Raw genomic sequence first — 18191 nt, forward strand, 5'->3', positions numbered from 1 at the left:
AAAAGCTCAAAGATACCTCAAGCCATCAAACAGACCCAACCAGTCACACACACCACACCTCAAACCAACAAAAGGAGCAAACACACACACACACACACACACACACACACACACACACACACACACACACACACAAATGCCATCTCTCCACACTTGATAAAAGACACAAAGGATTGCTCTCTCTGTTAATCTAGCCATTATTATCTATTTATGTTTACTGTGCTATCTGAGCAGCACATTTGGAGTCCAATTAAAATATATTTCTTCAATGTAGTGTTGAGAGTATCCTTGGTGTGTTAATTTTGAGATGCTACAAGTCCTATTTTCTTTCTAAATAGAGCTAAAGAATGTACATAGAGAATAAAAGTGCACTGTCTATAACAGGTAAGTTAGGTTTGGAGCGTGTTAGTTGGCACAGACTGGTATTAGGAGCCAAAAGCCACCCAACCTCAGCATAATGGACAGAATGGGAGATACATGTATGTTAGTTCTGTTGGAAAGTGGTGTTAAAGTGTAGGACAAATGCACAAATCCATCCATCCACCCATCTAACCATACATACATACATATATATATATATGTATATTGTATGCATACAGTAGCGCATACCAGCAACGCATACCAGCACACAGCACTCCTGCATTTTTTCCAGACACACATGCAGCAGACAGGGAAGCAAGGGCAATGCATCAGCCAGTCAGTCAGATCCTTACCATTACCTGCCTCTCATATCTCATCTTACAGGCAGGCCGGCAGCTCAGACATCTGCAATATTTACATATTTCCCATCATGCTTTAGATCACCACAATTACATTTAGTGTGTGAGGCACTAGAGGAGGCAGCGGAACCATAAGCCAGAATGATACATGTTGCCTTGAGAGAAAGTGACTGAAATCACCCAATACTGTCAGACAGTATCAGCAGGCGTTCATAAGCATGTAACTTCAACCACTGTAATGCTTACATACAGACACCATGACAAACTTCGATGAAAGGTTTGTTCTTACTGATGTTTGAGCAATCTTATAACAGACTTGAATGAAATATAGATAATTCCACCTGGAATTATCATTGGATTGTATTGAGGACTCAAAATGGGTTCTCTTTCATTAAAATAACCTGCAAGAAAAGTGCTTACTACGTAGACAGAGCGCGTTATTCTTGTGCTACAACACTACTGTAGTGGCAAAGCCAAAGTGGAGAGAAACTCTATCATACACATGCTTGCCGTGCACATGCGCGCACACTCACACATACAGTATACACAAATTAGGGCTTCTTGTTCCAATATTTATGGCTTTTAAGGAGAAAACACATTAATAGACTGAAATTTAATCATCCTTCCTTCCTCCTGCTGAATGCATTTTCCTTTCCTCAGATCTCCTTTTATACTACAGTGTTTCTTTTTAAGCATTGTTGGTATTTTTATTATTTAAAGACTAACATTTTCCCTGAGGGTCTACATAATCAGCAATTTACCTCAATGACCATTGCGCACTATGGTGTATTATTACCCCTAACACATACCCATTATTTTTGAAGAAAGGCCAGTTGAGGCAGAAAGGACAAAAACTATACCTGTTATGATCTTGGAGGCGGAGTTGCAGATGTCATTACCATTATCATTTGTCATTGGCTGTGGGGGCGGTGGCATGCTGGGTCTGGGTCGCGGCCTGGGAGCTGGCCTAGATGGGCGAGGGAGAGATCCAGAGTGGTAGGAAGAGAGAGGGTTGGAGTGTGGTCCATCGTGAGGAGGAGTGTCAGGCGGGGTGGGAGTGCTGGGGGGAGAGGCCTCTGACTCTCCCTGGGCCTGGTGGGCTTGAGGAGGTTGAGGGGGCGGATGACTGGGGGCATGAATGGGGCTCTCTTTACCAGGATGCCGTCGAGGGGTTATGGGTGGGTGGTGAGGGGAACCAGGTGTCTGGTTGCTGGGCTGGGATGCGTACGGGCTGGCTTGTTTAGGTGGGGCTGGGGCTTGTTTCTTGGTGCCTGCAGGAAACAATAAAACAAAAAGTTGTGTAAGTAAATAAGTAAATTTTATTTATAGAGCACTTTTCCTAGATACAATCACAAAGTGCTTTACAGCATAAACAAAATGCAATAAAATACAGAGATAAACAACAGAAAACATACAACGGCACAACAGCAAGTAGCTTCACAGAGGCCCCAGAGACGTCAACAGTGAAAAGCCTGTCTAAAAAGATAAGTTTTAAGTTCTCTCTTAAAACCTTCAGTGGACTCTATGCTACGTAAGGTCACTGGGAGTGCATTGCAGAGGCGAGGGGCACTGGCCTGGAAAGAGTGATTGCCTCACGTTTTAAAATTGGTGCGGGGGACCATCAAGAGTTTCTGATCTGATGACCTTAGGGAACGTGAGGGAGAGTAGGGTCTCAGTAACTCAGTTATGTACAAAGGAGCTTGATCATGGAGGGCTCTGAAAGTAAGAACTAAAATCTTAAAATGGATCCTAAAAGTAACTGGTAACCAATGTAAAGAATATAAAATTGGGGTGATATGATCCCTTTTTCTAGAACCAGTTATGAGCCTTACTGCTGCGTTCTGCACAGTCTGAAGACGATATACAGCCTTTTTGTTAAAACACATAAAAAGAGTGTTACAATAATCAATACGAGATGAAACAAAGGCATGAATTATCATCTCCATTTCAGGTTTTGAGATCATGGACCTCAGTTTAGCGATATTCCGCAGGTGATAAAAGCAGTTTTTCCACCAACTGTTTACAGTGGTGGTCCAATGACATGTCCTTGTCAAACACAACTCCTAAGTTTCGTAGGCTAGGTTGGACAGAGAGACCTAATTGACCTAAGTGCTGCTTTATGAGGGGAATGGCAGTGTCTGGGGCGATAATCAGTGTTTCAGTTTTGGCAGAGTTCAGTTGGAGGAGATTGTTATTTAGCCATTTTTTGATGGCAGTCAAGCAGGCAATTAAGTTATCTAATTTATGTAGCTCAGTCTGCTTGAAGGAGCAGTAGAGCTGTACATCATCAGCATATAGATGATAAGTGACATCACTGAACTCACTGATTATCTGTCCAAGAGGGGTCATGTAGAGCAAGAAAAGAAAAGGGCCAAGGACTGATCCCTGTGGGACCCCACAGGCTAGAACTGTCGGGTTAGATAAAAACTGATTGACATGGAGTCAGATAAGACCTGAACCAATCAAAGACAGTACCAGTAATCCCAAAAGTGTCTCTCAGTCCATTTAATAAGATTTTACGATCCACCGTGTCAAATGCAGCGGTGAGATCTAGCAGTACCAGGACTGTAAATTGACCAGAGTCTGCTGCCATCAGGACATCACTAGAAACTCTCGTTAAGGCAGTCTCAGTGGAGTGTTTTTTACGGAAGCCTGATTGGAAGGTGTCGAAAAAAGAATTTTCATCCATAAAGGCATTTAATTGTTCGGCTACTACCTTTTCCAGAATTTTAGCTAGAAAAGGGAGCTTTGAAATGGGCCTACAATTTTTTAAATCAACAGGATCCAAGTTTGATTTCTTTAATTTAGGTTCCACTGCTGCCTTTTTAAAGAAAACTGGGACAACACCAGTTTGAAGAGATTGATTTATAATCTCTACAATGCAGGGGCCAATAGAGCCAACTTTTTACTTGATGAAATAATGTTGATGAGTGACCCTATTAATATTAGAGCTTCAAAAGGAATGCCTCAGACGCTGGTTGTTGAATGCATTCTCTCACCTCTGCGCAGCATGTGTGGACTGGGCCCTCTGGACCCGCCCTGAGAGTGGGGGGTTCCTACTGCAAGATGGACTGAACCATTCCTCTGGGGAGGGGGGGTGGAGGTGAGCTCACGGGCCGGGCTGTGGAAATACAGTGGACCCAAATGTTAATCCATCAACACCTCACCTGTGCTTCACATTCCAACAAATCAGTCCACCATCAATACAGGAAAAACTCATGCACAACATTAAAAAAAATTACATCATAATTTCATTCAAGGGCTAATTTCATGGCAACTGCATTAAATGATGGTTATTACATATGGAATGATGAATGATTTATTACAAAATTGTTTAAATTAAATTGTTTTTAAATTAGTTTCAGATAGACACTGGGATGCAAAAACAGAACAAGAAACGGTTTGTTTAAAACTTTGCAATTATGTTACATGCAAGATCAGATGACACCACAAAGTAGTCATACAGACAGACAGACGTCAGACAGACGCATTGACAGGCAGGCAGGAAGGAAGGAAGGCAGGAATTCGGGTACACGATCCAAATAAATTGATTTTGGACAATCACCCCATCAAGAAGGGGGGTGGATAAAAGTTGCCTGTAAACAAAGCAACACATGATTTCCTCTGCATGACATTCTTAATTCATTAGCATGGTGCATTAGTTTAATCATTTCCAATATGAGAATATCACGATTGCCTGCACTTGTAAAATCAAAGACCAGTCAAACACAGGACAAAGTAAAGACAAACATAAAGGGCAGGTGAGCTCCAGATTGCTGATTGGCTGTGAGCAGGCGGTGGAGTAGGGATGCCATCTCAGCTCGCTCCCCCTTACCTGCTCTCCTCAGTGCTGAGCTGGGTTACAACCTGAGGCTGCACTGTGGCTACCTGGACCCCACCACCTAGACCACCACCACCACTACTACCAGCACTGCTTAGGCTGGGCTGCTCAGCCTCTGTAGCCGGGGACAGAGCCGGGGACAGAGCCTGGGGCTGCGGCTCAGGCTGGGCGGGACCCCAGGCTTCCAGAGGGGGCAGTGGGGGTTGGAAGGTGGGTGAGGTTAGCTGCGGCTGCTTTCTATTTACAGAGGTTCTACGCGGGGCGGGCTCCGGCTGTTTGTTAACAGTGCTAGGGAGGGGGGGAAAGGGGAGAGAGTTCAGGAGAACAAACCACACACCATCACATCAGAGTCCACCACGCCATCAAGAGTGAGAGAATGAGAGAGGGGGGGAGAGCGAGGGGGAGAAAGACAGAGATGGCGGGAGAGAGACACACACCACTTCCCCAAGTTAAATGAAACCAGTTGAACCAAAAGACGACATAAAACCAAAGCACTACATGACAAAGACCTTTGAACTAGAAGAGCTTTGAACTTCTACTTCATTGCAGGGGACAGAGGAGACAGATGCCACACCATACAAACAAAATGCAACAGAGGAAACCCACACAACACATAAAGGCAGCAACCTACAGTATGGCCTAAGCTTTAATGGGAAATAAAAGAGACAACATAAAAGTACAATAAATCCAAAGGCAGAAACATAATTGAAGACAAAAATGGTGTCCTATTGCAACAATTTCAAAATGGTTTCCCTTGCAGCAAAAATCCTAGAGGAGAAGTGCTCATTCATTGTGTTCATCACCAACCTTAAGAAACACACATAATTGATTAGCTTATGCTGACATAATCTACACATAACAATACTGTGGTGTAAAAATGACAGAAAATTCTTCAATTATTTTACTCATTGGCAAGTGGATTCATAGGAGCTACATTGGACTACTGCACGGCTTTAAAGTTTGGACACGGCAGCTCTTCAGTGGGTGTCTCAGAGACTGTGATGGACTCATCGGCCACTACATAGAGGGCTGACACAGCTGCGCCCCGCGACTCCTGCCTGCTCAGTGTCTTGGGACGGGACGGGAGGGTGAGGGGCAGGCTGAGGCTGAGGTTGGGGCGGGACAGGTACCTGTCTTTACGGGGGCTGTGACTATCCCCCTCCTGCCCCACCAGGCTGCCAGGGCGTCTCCTCTCTAGGTTGGGTTCAGGGTCCGGGGTGGCTGGGTGGGTGGGCATGGCGAACATGCCTGACACGTTGAAGTCCAACTCTGGAAGGACACAGAGGGGGAGGTTGAGAAGGGAGCAAAGAGGGAGAGAAATTGTGACATAATGATAACAAATGGGGATCTTCTAATATTCATTTAAAGAAAAAAATCCACCCTCGCACACTTTTACTCTTGTTGAAATTTCTCTCTCTGTTGTACCCACTTTCCCTCAACCATCAATTTCTACTTATATTAGTGATTTCCTCCATTTCCCATTATGACTTTCAACAATGCCCAGAGAACAGGCATGAGCAAATGCTGTTTTTTTTTTAAACAGTGTTAAAATGTTTTAGGGGTTACCTTTCTTTTATCGCCCGTACTTGCATGAATTTAAATTTATTCTGTTCTATTTTATTCTATTCCAGTAAAATAAAATTATCTTTAATACAGTTAGAGATGTCTACTCAGTACCAACCAAGCATTTCTAGCATTATAGTGTCACAACTACCTTTGCTTTTATATAGAGAAACTTACTGACACAAGAGTAGAGAAGCCTGAAAGACAAGAACAATTGGATGGTGAAATGATCAAAGAGAGAAAGAGGTAGTACCTTCAGGGAAGAACCAATCAGCATGCTGAATAATAGGCTCTATGATGGCAACCACATGGACTGACGTAGCTGCTGCCATCTCTGCCAGCGTCCTAAATACAACCACACAGACAGGTGAGGACAGAAAGACGGGCAATCAGCTCCCTCAACGCAACAACACACAAGTGTATCAATGCCATTTTCTACCTAAGAAAAATCATGCAACTTGAAGGAACAAGAGATTCATCTGAAGTTCTCACCCCTCAGTCTTGGCCCAGAGAAGGTTGGGCCCCAGCACTATGGCGATGTTACTGGGAGTCATCTTATTAACCTCACTGTCCTGAGCCAGCTTAGCCAGGAACTTCACCAGGTACCTGCAACAAAGGCTTTGCATTTGCTTCACAACTCTACTAGCAACCACAGCTGCTGCCATCATGGAGGTCCAAAACATGGCGCGGTAGCTTGAAAGGAATCAGCTCAGTTAACCTCAACACAGGGTTCCCACACTCATGTGGTCATCAGTTTCAAAGACTTCAATTACTTACAAGGTCTTGCTTGGTAAAATTTGAGGACTCAAAACTGGCATGCTTTGGGATAAGACATGACATTGGTCAATTTTAGACATCAAAGAGGCCTTATTTTCTACTTGTGATCTTGTCAAGTCAAGAAACCACGGTGAAATCATTAATTTTAAAACTGCAGCAAACAAACAACAGCAAACCTCCATCACAGGGCTTTCCTCAGGATGTGAAGTGCTGAACCCAAGACAGAGAAAGGTCTACAGAGTATACTGAAGGCATACTGATGAATTTGGGTGTTATATTTTAATTAAATTTAAATTGAAATTCATTTTCAAAAACATTAAAGGCCTAATTTTAATTTTCCCGAAGAAAAATAAGCGTTCAAAGGTGTTTTTGTAGGAACTCAAGGAAGCTAATTTAGCAAAGACACCAATGCTGATGCAGCTACTAAAATCACTATTAACCCTACAGCTTCTCTTCAATAGTTAATGTTACCTTGTGTTCCAATCACATGTATTTACAACAAGACAGTGGTTGTGCTTGTAAGCTCATTAGCTGGCATTATCTAAACATAAAAATAGTAAGATGTACTGATGGAAGAATGATCCATTCGTTGTCTCAAACAGCACAAAAATGATATAAAATCAAGTTTTATTGTGATGATCAAGTTTACAAACACAGCTGAGGACCTCCATTATGGCTACCAAACAGTAGTATGTCCACTGAGAGCCACAACACAAAACGTCTACTCTTCTGTTAAAATTGACAGAATAGAATAGCTCCATCTGAGACCCTCGTCACTACATAGATTTGGGACACATGCCATTCCAGTTGGGAGTTAATGGTCATGTTTAAAGTTCCTGTCTGGGCCCTAACTAATAATACAAATCAATATTTATCTATCTGATTTCTGACCAGAGGTGACAGCACTGCTACAAATAAGCTCTGCATGTGTATCAGAGGTGCAGCAAAGAAGAAGTGCAGCACCATCTTTGAAATCAGCTTATATGTGTTGATGGTCACAGATGGGGCTACGAATAGAATAGAATAGAATAGAATAGAATGTTACCTGAAGTTGGCTTTGTGAGTCTTTGGCAAACTGTCACATGTCACCCACAAGGCTTGAAGTCTCTTGTCACTATCAGTGACACTGAAATCACAAACACGCACACACACACACACACACACACACATATAAAAATAACTAAAATTGCTTTTGTGCATACATCACATTTACTGAGCTATTATGAGCACCTAGTGTGAGAATGTTTTTAGGAAGTGGATATCACTGAAAGATATGTGTGTGTGTGTGTGTGTGCGCGTGTGTGTGTGCGCGTGCGCGTGCGAGTGTGTGTCTTCTCACTTGGAGGCTTGTATCCACTCGTCATAAAGGCCAAAAGTCATGAGGGGTTCAGGAAGTTCCCTGAGGTAGGACTTCAGGGCTCCTGTACGACAAACACACAACAGAAACACACTTTGAGAAATAAGATCTGGAACATATGGTTTTGTCCTGTGAGGATTTCTGAGATGGGGTGTACCGGCTACGGCGTGGGGATCAGAGTAAAACTCCTCTAGCTGTGAGGTGGAACAGTCCAACGCTGCCTTCAGCTTTTTCAGTTTTGATGCGCCGGCAGCTATTCTGAAGAGACCCTGGAAGGACAATACACAGAAATCGACTTAGCATTGCTTTTTCAGTGGGGCTCGGCGTCTGGTTTCCATTCTAATATTAGACAAGGGTGTCTGGTTTGGCACAACGAAAAGGAGAAGTAATGAAAAGAAAGCAAACCGTCCACCAAAACACCAAGAGGGTCGAAAGAGGAATTGTTTTTGTTACCAATATGAGTCTTTCAGGTTGAGCCACAGACAGACGCACAGCAAGAGTTTTGTTTCCATTTCTCAAAATGTCTCAAACTGTACCCCTTTGGGAGTCTCATGATATGGTTACTTTTAAAAAGAATATCAGTGAGCATTATAATGGCTAACACATGCACACACGCAGAAACTACACACACACACAGTTTTTGTTCCTACTGTCCCAAAGCTAACTGACCACAAGTTGGCCGCAGATGATTCCAAACTGTACATAATATCACTCGGCACACTAAAGAGGCAGCCGACATGACCCACATTTCCCTCCAACTCCAGCAGAGTGGAGGAGGACAGTTTTATGGGTACAATCATATAAATTCAGCTCGAGTAACATCTCACCTCTGGCCTGTTTTTACCAAACTTTCTCTCTCCCATTGCTCCATTCATCCATACCTCCTCCTTCATGCCAGTCTCCAGCAGCATCATGACACAGGCCTCTATAGGCAGGGCGATCTCACGGTTACTCCTCTTCAGGTGCTCCTCCAGGGCTGTCCCAAACGCCGGCTTTTCCATCCATGAGTCTAGACAAGACACACATCAGCAGCGCCGAGGTTAAAATCTACTACGGCAGCACTGATGGAGTTTAAACTGCAAATAGGTGTCAATTCATGTGCATGTCAACTACTCATCCCAGGACAAAACTTAATTATTTTGGCGTCTGAATTGACTGCACTTCTCCTTTTCAGCGTCAATCAATTGTATATTTAGCTCGCAGCAGTTAGTAATTTCACGTTTCACAGCCAGAGAAACAGGATGTGGCATTACATGAGACTAAGACAAAGGAACTCTTTTTACTCCGATCTACTTCGCCCTGCTTCAGTCTCATCCAGGTCCAGGAAAAACTGAGCCCTGTGCTGCTGGCTCTCATGAAAGAAATAAAACATCAATACTTCATACAGCTATTCCACTTGACATTCAAGAGTTTAAAGCTATTTTGGGTTTGATGTTTCAGGTAAGGGAATGCCATAGAGAGTAAAAGGGCAGATGGTGAATCGATCTGAGATGAAAAGGCTAGGTTTTCTGAAAATCTTGTTTTTGCACATTTCCATCTTTTTTGTGCATCGCTTACCTTGCTGTGCCTGAATGGTGGGTATAGCTGCCTCTAGAGCTGCCAGAGACCTCCTGTGGTAGTCTGCCTGGGCCTCCAACAACTGGTACACACACACACACACACACACACACACACACACAAGCATAAATGCAGGTCACCGTAACTTGCTCTTTCATTCAAATCCAGTCCATTCTGAGCTGACAAGGCACACTTTGACAAAACCTTGGCATACTGTGAACCAGGCATTCATATTAATGAATAATGATGGCATAACAGAAAGTACCAGATTTGCATTTGCATTTCCTGTTCACACTGCAGGTCATTTATTTTTAAAATAAGGTGCACCCACCATGACATAGTAGCGTGCATAGTCCCCCTCTTTGGAAGCAAAGTTGTACATGTCTGCAGAGAGCTGGTCCTGTGGAATGAGAAAATATATCTGTATTCACCGCAAACATACAGGCAATTCAAAATCTTCTACTTTATTAGGTAACTTTTCCTAAAAATTTTAATCAACTCCAGATGACAAAGCAATCACCATTTAATTATGCGGTCTTATAATAATCTATACAGAATGTTTGGTCCTGTCCTGCGCCTCTGACAAAGCTTCCTCTGTTCAGCCAGTTCATCAGATATAACCCCAACTTGATGAAGAGGCCCTGGCTGGAATGTACAACCATTAGTTTTAAACATGTTGCCATTATAGCAAGCTACATGCTACAGGGGAGTAGCTGTAATAGGCCACAGTTTTAACATGAAGATTACAATGAAGATTATCTACCTTGCATATTTCTACTTTATTGAGAGCTTCATCCATCTCGTCCTTGAGACAATCCACCTTAGCTGCCATAGCCTGGTTATTGGACTTGGTCGCCTGGTACCACCTGCAGTCCAACACATGATGTAGACAGTTTGGCAGCAGTAAGCAAAGCAAAGGATATTTGTTATTTCCTCTTTCCTCTTTCCCCTAGATCCGTTTGATGGATATAAACTTTTATACATCTAACAGCTCAGGCCAAAAATAGGAAAACAAAAAAGCTAAAAATAAAGACACACAACACTGCCATCTGAAGGCCATCAAGTCTTTACAAACTAGAAGACATTATAGAATTATGCTGGTGAGTGTGTACCTGGCCTTGGCTGAGTCATAGTCCAGAACCAGTTTGGCCAGTTGCTTCCTCTGTTTTAATATATTCGGAATATCCACCTATGAGAGGAAGAGACACAATCACTCCCACATCAGTTCCCGAGCACTTTATAGTCAAATCACTGCTGGCAAATCTACTCCTGTGATGAATTTGAATGAACGGACACTTTAACTCCAAGTACAAGTTGCTTTGCATTTTGATATTGTTTTGTGTGTATGACAAACATTTATGAACATTTATATTACTACATTTATGAAACATTCTTGTAATAGATCAAGGAGCAGCCAGGTCCAAACAAATAAAGACCTTTAGCCTAGAATGGAGACACACATATATGACATGAAATTATATATATTATATAGGCCTATATTATATCATGAACCCACTACTCTCTCCTCTCTGCTCCTTTCCTTTTCCATTGCTCTCTTTGCTCCAGAATGCACAAATTAAATGAATTTTAAAAAACCTTGATAAATGTAACAGTAACTAGCTACGCCAATGTGACACTTATTTCAATATGCTTGTGTAGGTCTCAAGAGGAGTTTTCAAAACGGTGATGTTTTTCACAGACACAGCAAGCACAGCAAGTGAGTTACATAATTTTCTTCGATTCTGGTATCCAGGTATGGCCACTGGCCAGGAATTTTTGCTGGAAACTGAAACTTGTGGGTTTTCTCACTATATTTTCCCTACTTTCTATGCAGTTGGCATCTTGGCATTTGCTGTAAGGTGTTTCTCCACATTTAGAACAGGTAAGAGACTTGTAACAGAGGTAAAAATGGCAAATAAAACATGTAAAGTGCTCCATTACGACAGACTAACTGGGCTCATATTTTTTTCCCTTAATTTGCATTGGTAGCGCCTGCAGGACGTCTAGAAAAAACAAACTAAAACCCAGACACAGGGAGACCTGACATGACTTGAAAATTTATTTTAATGGTAACTATCCTATTGTAACTATTGTAGCTTTTATTGTTGTAAAGGTGGAAACTGTTGTGTGAATTAGGCTGGGTCAGTAACTATGGTTTCTATTGAGAGACGAAGAAAAAAAAAGATTTTGACATTAGGAAAGCTCAGGATGTGTTGCATTCAGGGACCCACAGAAAGTGTTGGAAATACACTGATTCTCCAGCACCTACAGCACCCCTTCTTCCTGTATCCAAGCTTAGAATGTATTTTCCTGCAGTGCTTTGGCCTGTGAGGGGGGCAAGTTAGGTCTGCTGGCCCGCCGGGCTTGTAATGCATGGGGGGAAACCCTGTGTTTATATTATCCAGCCTGGGTCACACCATGAGAATGTGATTTTAAAACAACCTCTGACACATAGTATACAGTAGATACATGTACGTCATACATTACTCAGTGTGAAGTGTTGGTCTGTTTGTCACATGTGCGTCATGTGTGTGTTTTTACCTCGGCTAACTGGTTGAGGGGTTCAATTATGTCTCTCTCAATCTGAACCTCATGCTGCATCAGTTCAGAGGCCAGCCTGTTTTCTGTCTCCCCACACACATCCATCATCTTGCTGCTCACACACACACACACACACACACACACCAAGAAGAGAGGGAGTGAGTGTGACAGTGAACCTGTTATCACCACATTCCTCACATTGAGAGTAATGTTTAGAGCTGCAACTAACGATTATTTTCATTATCGATTAATCTGATGATTAGCTTCTTGATTAATCAATTAGTTGTTTGGTCCATTAAATGCCCTCAAATGTCTTGTTTTGTCCCAACCAACAGTCCACAACCCAAAGATATTTAGTTTACTACCACAGAGAACTAAAGAAACCACAGAATACACACATTTGAGAAGGTGGAATCAGAATTTGTAAATTTTCTTCTTAAAAATGAGTCACAACATTCAATCAATTATTAGAATAGTTGGTGACTAATTTAATAGTTGCCAACAAAATGATTATTTATATTAATCATTGTGCTCTAGTAATGTACATATAAAAGAAGCCAAACACACACAAATGCCGGCCCCTTGTCAGACCCCTAACATTCCTTTCATTCAAAAAACATATTTTCATGCATGTACGCTAAATGATTACTATCAATGACATTTACTCTAATTTCAACACAAACAGTCCTGTCCAATCAATGAGTTGTGCACCAGTGTCAAACTATTAATCTCTCCACTGCTGCATGCTGTGAAGCTTTACTGAAGACTCCCAGCTCACCCGATAAGACTTTCATCTCCCAGCTGACTGCCTCCATCCTGCATGGCCTGGGACAGCGCTGTCAGGGGCAGCTTTTTCTGCGGTGGGAAAAACACAAGCATTCTGGGAAATCAATTTGACTCAAAAATGAACAAAAAGGTTGCTGACCTTAAGGCATTTTCTGGGACTAAGCTGTTGAGTTATCTCTCTTGTGTTTTCTCCCCTGTTGGTTCCCCTGTTAGCAAGTTATGTCAAAAACGTCACAAATAGATTTGGCTGAAACTTGGTAGACAGACGATCCTCGGTCCAAAGAGCTGTTGCTTAGATTTTGGCAGGTTTTATGTCTAATAACAATTTTCATTTTTGAGCCGTAACTATTACACTATCACACTAAGCTTTGTTTATTTGCTGGTGGGAAGCTCTGGCATTCTGGATTTCCATGACTTCCATTCACATGCCATTTTGTCAGAAAAATAAAACCTGGAGTAAAAATGATAAACAAACACAAACCCTTGCTGGGGCTACAGGGTTACAAGGTCAGCACTGTAGGAGATTAGTGTTCTACCAAATGCCTTTTACTTTAGTTATGCATTGTGTCATAGCTACAAGTGTATCAAAACATACTGATGGGACACAAGATAAAGATAAGCAGATGATTTAAGAGACAAAGTAATACAAGTGAATTCTCCTAGAGTTTATCAGCTGTTATTGTGTGTGTGTGTGTGTGTGTGTGTGTGTGTGTCTTTGGGGTGGGTCTGGTGAGCAGTGATAGAGAGAGGTTGGCAGGAGGCCAATCCTGAATATTTTTCTCCTGAGTCCCTGTCTTCTGTTATGTAAGGAGGAGAGATGCTGTGTAGTCACAGCACAACACAGCAGGGACTCTGATAATTCTGACAATGGTGGCCTACTTGTCTATTCTTACCATGCTGTCTCTCTAAGAGCTATGTGCTAAGCTGATATCTTTCTGAGTACCGCAGTTTTAGTGTGAAGTTGGTGTGAAGTTTTGCTTTAAGATTTGGACTTTGTGGTGTGCTGTTATGATACTATGTTAAGCTCCATCAAGGTGAAATGGTGGGAGTACAAAGTTATCAAGGCGAAGATGTGAAGACGTCCTCTGCGTGTTTAAGTCCGCTGCTGGAGAGAAAGCTAGAGACTGGATGATAAGAGGGGTAAAGCACTTCTTACATGTCTCTTCTCTGTGTCTGTACCCAGCTGACCCTGCAGGTAGGACACCAGCCGCTTGTGCGCGTTGTGCGACACCGAACGTACCAACTCCATCCGCCTCTCGATCTGTGCACAAACACACACACACAAAGCACTGCCATGAAAACGTGATCACAACAGAGTAGTCTGTGGAAAAACCTGGCTGTAGAATTAGTATGCACTCGTTACTATCAAGATAAAACTCCCTCTCGACATGACAAGTGCAATGAATTGATTTAGAGTGGAATGAAGGACATTTGTCTCCCTGTGTTAATGCACGTTCATCTCATCCCTTGCACATTTTCCTTTTTCAACAGAAACAAAACCAGGTGAGGGCCACAAATCACAACAAAGATGATCCATCTTTAATATTTCCATCCTGCTGTTGTTATTGAAATATGATGGAGCATAAAAGGGAGCGCTATTTGTCTAACCCCTGCTGCCATCTGGTCTGTGTGGCGCAGCGTGGAGTGTTATAACAGGCAGATTTGACAAGCACATGGAAGAGGTGTCATGGCAAACAAGCAGGACAGACTGATGGATTATGGTCTATACAGGAAGAGCGGGAAAGTTTTTTTGTTTCAACCAGTGATGGCACCCTGCAGAGATATGACTGTGGGAAACAGATAAATCAGTCTGGCTGGGGGCCTGATAACAGCATGGGCTTTAAAACACCCTGATCTACTGATTATACCTCATGTAGGCAGACACTGTAAACAAAATATAGCAAATTAGGACTGGGCGAGTTATCAGTTTTACATCAATATTTTGATATGAGAATAAATTTTGTCTGGGGTTTTGGATATCATAATAATGTGATATCGCAAGTGTTCTTCCCTGGTTTAAAGGCTGCATTTAAGTACCTGTTGCAGCTGTTCTGTTATTTCCCTCTACCTACTTGATAATCATATCTATATTACTAATTATTGTTTAACAAAAATATATTCTGTGTGAATAAATGAAAGCACAAACAGTCATTCCAACAGTTATGTCACAATATTGATTTTAAGGTGTCTGGTCAAAGATACCGTGGTATTTGATCTTTTCCATACAGTCCGGTAGCAGATAAGAATACAAGTAACATCATACATATATCAAACTGCCTGCACTGCCTGCACTTTACACTACTGCGGTATTTCACAGTACCATCACATATATTGTATTTCTCAGAAAGGTATCTATATTTGTGACATGCAGTGCAAACCTCACATATTGAGTTACAATTATTATTTTGAACTTAGGTCATAGATGTGGCTGTGGTTGTAGATCTTGAGGCGAGGCCTTACAAGAATAAAACAAACACAAACACACACATACACACATTTTGCGTCCGACTAGCTGTCTGTGACTAAGTATTCACTTCCTCTTCCTGTTTCACTGTAAACATCCAGCTGTGGACCTTTCATTTACTGTCAGACCTTCATCTTGCTCTCATTCATCTTCCTTGACTTTCATCATTACTAATTCACCATTTTCTCTATACTTTGGCCCTGTCTCATTGGATGTGAGTTTCTCCCTCTCTTACATGCACAGAGACACTCCTCCTCCTCCTGCCTCTCTGTACACTCTCTGCTCCCTCTCTCCTCCTCCCCCTCGTCCTGCAGCTGTTGCTCCGTGCCAGACCACAGCTGGACTTGGCTTCCTTGCCTGGATCCAATTGATTCGCTCACCGTCCAGCTGATCCCCAGCTTTGATTAATGCATGGAAGTCTAGCTCTATCTGATGATGGCTCTATTGGATCCAGACCTCCCAACGCTTGATGCCAAGACAGAGAGATACAGAGAGTCTTGAGTTATTGCAGCGCAGGCTGTATGGCAGACTGGATACAGCGGGCGATCACACCACCTCCCTTGATGGAAAATGTTTTCAGTGTACCTCAAAAGACACAGGGGCACACACTGAATGTACAAAATATTATCGTGCTGATGTGGAGATGGAGATGCTTTGGCACAATTCACATCTCAGTTATCTAAAACCTTAAAATCCCTATCTAACTCGTCTAGATTTGATATGGGAAATAAATAAGGGATAATGAATTGTACCAGGATTCACCTCATCATGGTACTTCACTAAAAAGTTTAAGTGTCCCTTGACTGAGTCGAGGGTGTGTGTGAACTGCAAAAATACACAAAAAACACAAAACCCTAATGAGAAAATGGTTAACATTCAGAAGAAAATCTAGTGTATTACAAGAGGAAAAAACTGGCTTTGTGCATGTCAGGAGATTGAAAGTATTTGCAGAATGTGGTTTGTGCATTCTGGCCAGAGGGTGGCGCTACAGGAAGGGTAATGAGCCATGAGAAAGTCATGACATCAGTAAAACTGACAAGGTTCATCCTCTGTGGAGCATGAATGTGCTCACCTTAACGTAACGGCAATTTGTCCAATAGTTTTTGAGATATCAAGGCTGGCATTTTGGTGCTAGATGACAGGTAATGGTTACACAAAAACTGACAAGGTTCTTTTCCTAGGGAGATTTAGTGATATGTTGTGTACAGGTCAAATTATTGGCCTGAGGATGGCACTAGAGCACATATATCAAACTCGAGGCCCGCAGCACAATTACATCTGACCCACAAGATGACCTTTAATTTTCTATTAATACTGGCTCAGTTCCATATTTTGCACAATATGGACACAACAAACATCAACATGCACTGCAACATCCGGTGCTATAAGCAGCTCAGCAGATCGCTTCCATCAAGACAGTTAGTAGCTGTCAGTCAAAAGCAACATCAAAATGAAAAGTGGACAGTGAAAACAGGTTTTTCAAGACAGGTGGGAGATTGAGTACCTGTTTGCTTGCAATAAGGACAAACCTGTTACCTGTCTGTCTCATATGTGGAGCTGATATGGCCATTATGAAAAAATATAACCGCAGGATACATTATGAGGCAGTTACTGTGATTTTTTTTTCTGCTTTTGCATTTGTTTTTGTATCACAAGTCAACCTGCCTATATTTTGATGTTTGACTTATGAAATACATCTGGTTTAACATGGAAATACTAGTTTTATTCCTAGTTGTATTTGTGCATGTATGAGTAACAAACACGAAACCGTCCAGATGCATTGTGCATCTGCGCGTCCTACTAAAGCCGTTTTTCCACTACATGGTACCAGCTCTGCTTGACTCTATTCGCTTTACTTTTCTGGATTTTGTTTTCCACTGCAGATGTTTGCTTGTGGGTGTGTTGAGAAGTTTTTCCTCCCTTCTCTATGAGCCCTGTACATGAGGGTTTTATTTTCCAAAAATCAATAACACCAACTTGAAATGGCTGCTTCACAGTAACAACATTAGTGTAACTCAAGAATTCACAGAAATATTTTTTACATGGATAGATTGCAACTACATTACAACTTTGTGGAGTGTCGCTTTAGCATTTCCTGGTTCTACACAGACAGCGTCTACCTTGACAGGCTGCAGTCTGAACAACTGCGCCACCTTTACGTCCCATTAAATGTTCTTTGCAAAATGTCTGTCCCAGGTCGTCAATCAGTGAGTGACTGAGTGGTCACAAATTTGCCACACATAGCCCATGGCAGCAGTATTGTGTGTGCAGTGGGAGAAAAAAAGCTTGACTATAGATTTGTCTTCAGCAAAATATCAGTTATCTGGTTATTTCTGATTCCACGTGATGAAACTATTAGTCATCTGAAACGATTCAGGGTAGGCTTGCAGATGCAATATGCCAGAAAAGGGAAAGATGCAGAGGACTCTTTTCATGTCATTTTCCACTCTAATAGGTTTGGTTTCATATTTTCCTGTTTTATTTTATAGAAAGACATTTTTTGGGGAGGAATATCTCATGTTGAGTTCATACTTGTTTATGAATAATTATTTTTACACAGGAAATATTCTAATCAAAAGAATGACC

At 42.0% G+C, this 18191-nt stretch overlaps 1 protein-coding gene across 4 annotated transcripts in view; it reads right to left on the reverse strand.

Annotated features, from left to right (window-relative positions):
* The window catches only part of arhgap17b (Rho GTPase activating protein 17b), a 29660-nt gene that overhangs the window by 1699 nt on the left and 9770 nt on the right, over positions 1–18191 (reverse strand). The window contains exons 3-20 of one of the 4 annotated variants that reach the window (XM_030058008.1): positions 14298–14402; positions 13134–13210; positions 12356–12467; positions 10927–11003; positions 10578–10680; positions 10146–10214; positions 9815–9896; positions 9139–9266; positions 8415–8526; positions 8240–8321; positions 7946–8026; positions 6616–6729; positions 6377–6468; positions 5691–5829; positions 4555–4848; positions 3719–3840; positions 1580–1990; positions 714–765 (exon numbers count right to left, since the gene is read on the reverse strand). In XM_030058008.1, coding sequence (XP_029913868.1) covers positions 758–765; positions 1580–1990; positions 3719–3840; positions 4555–4848; positions 5691–5829; positions 6377–6468; positions 6616–6729; positions 7946–8026; positions 8240–8321; positions 8415–8526; positions 9139–9266; positions 9815–9896; positions 10146–10214; positions 10578–10680; positions 10927–11003; positions 12356–12467; positions 13134–13210; positions 14298–14402 — 2208 coding nt within the window. In that variant the 3' untranslated portion in view covers positions 714–757. The remainder of the gene's footprint in view (positions 1–713; positions 766–1579; positions 1991–3718; positions 3841–4554; positions 4849–5690; positions 5830–6376; positions 6469–6615; positions 6730–7945; positions 8027–8239; positions 8322–8414; positions 8527–9138; positions 9267–9814; positions 9897–10145; positions 10215–10577; positions 10681–10926; positions 11004–12355; positions 12468–13133; positions 13211–14297; positions 14403–18191) is intronic. The other 3 variants (XM_030058009.1, XM_030058007.1, XM_030058010.1) reach the window with 3 other exon arrangements.

The sequence above is a fragment of the Myripristis murdjan genome, chromosome 8, assembly GCF_902150065.1.
Source record: "Myripristis murdjan chromosome 8, fMyrMur1.1, whole genome shotgun sequence".
NCBI classification, from domain to species: Eukaryota; Metazoa; Chordata; class Actinopteri; order Holocentriformes; family Holocentridae; genus Myripristis; species Myripristis murdjan.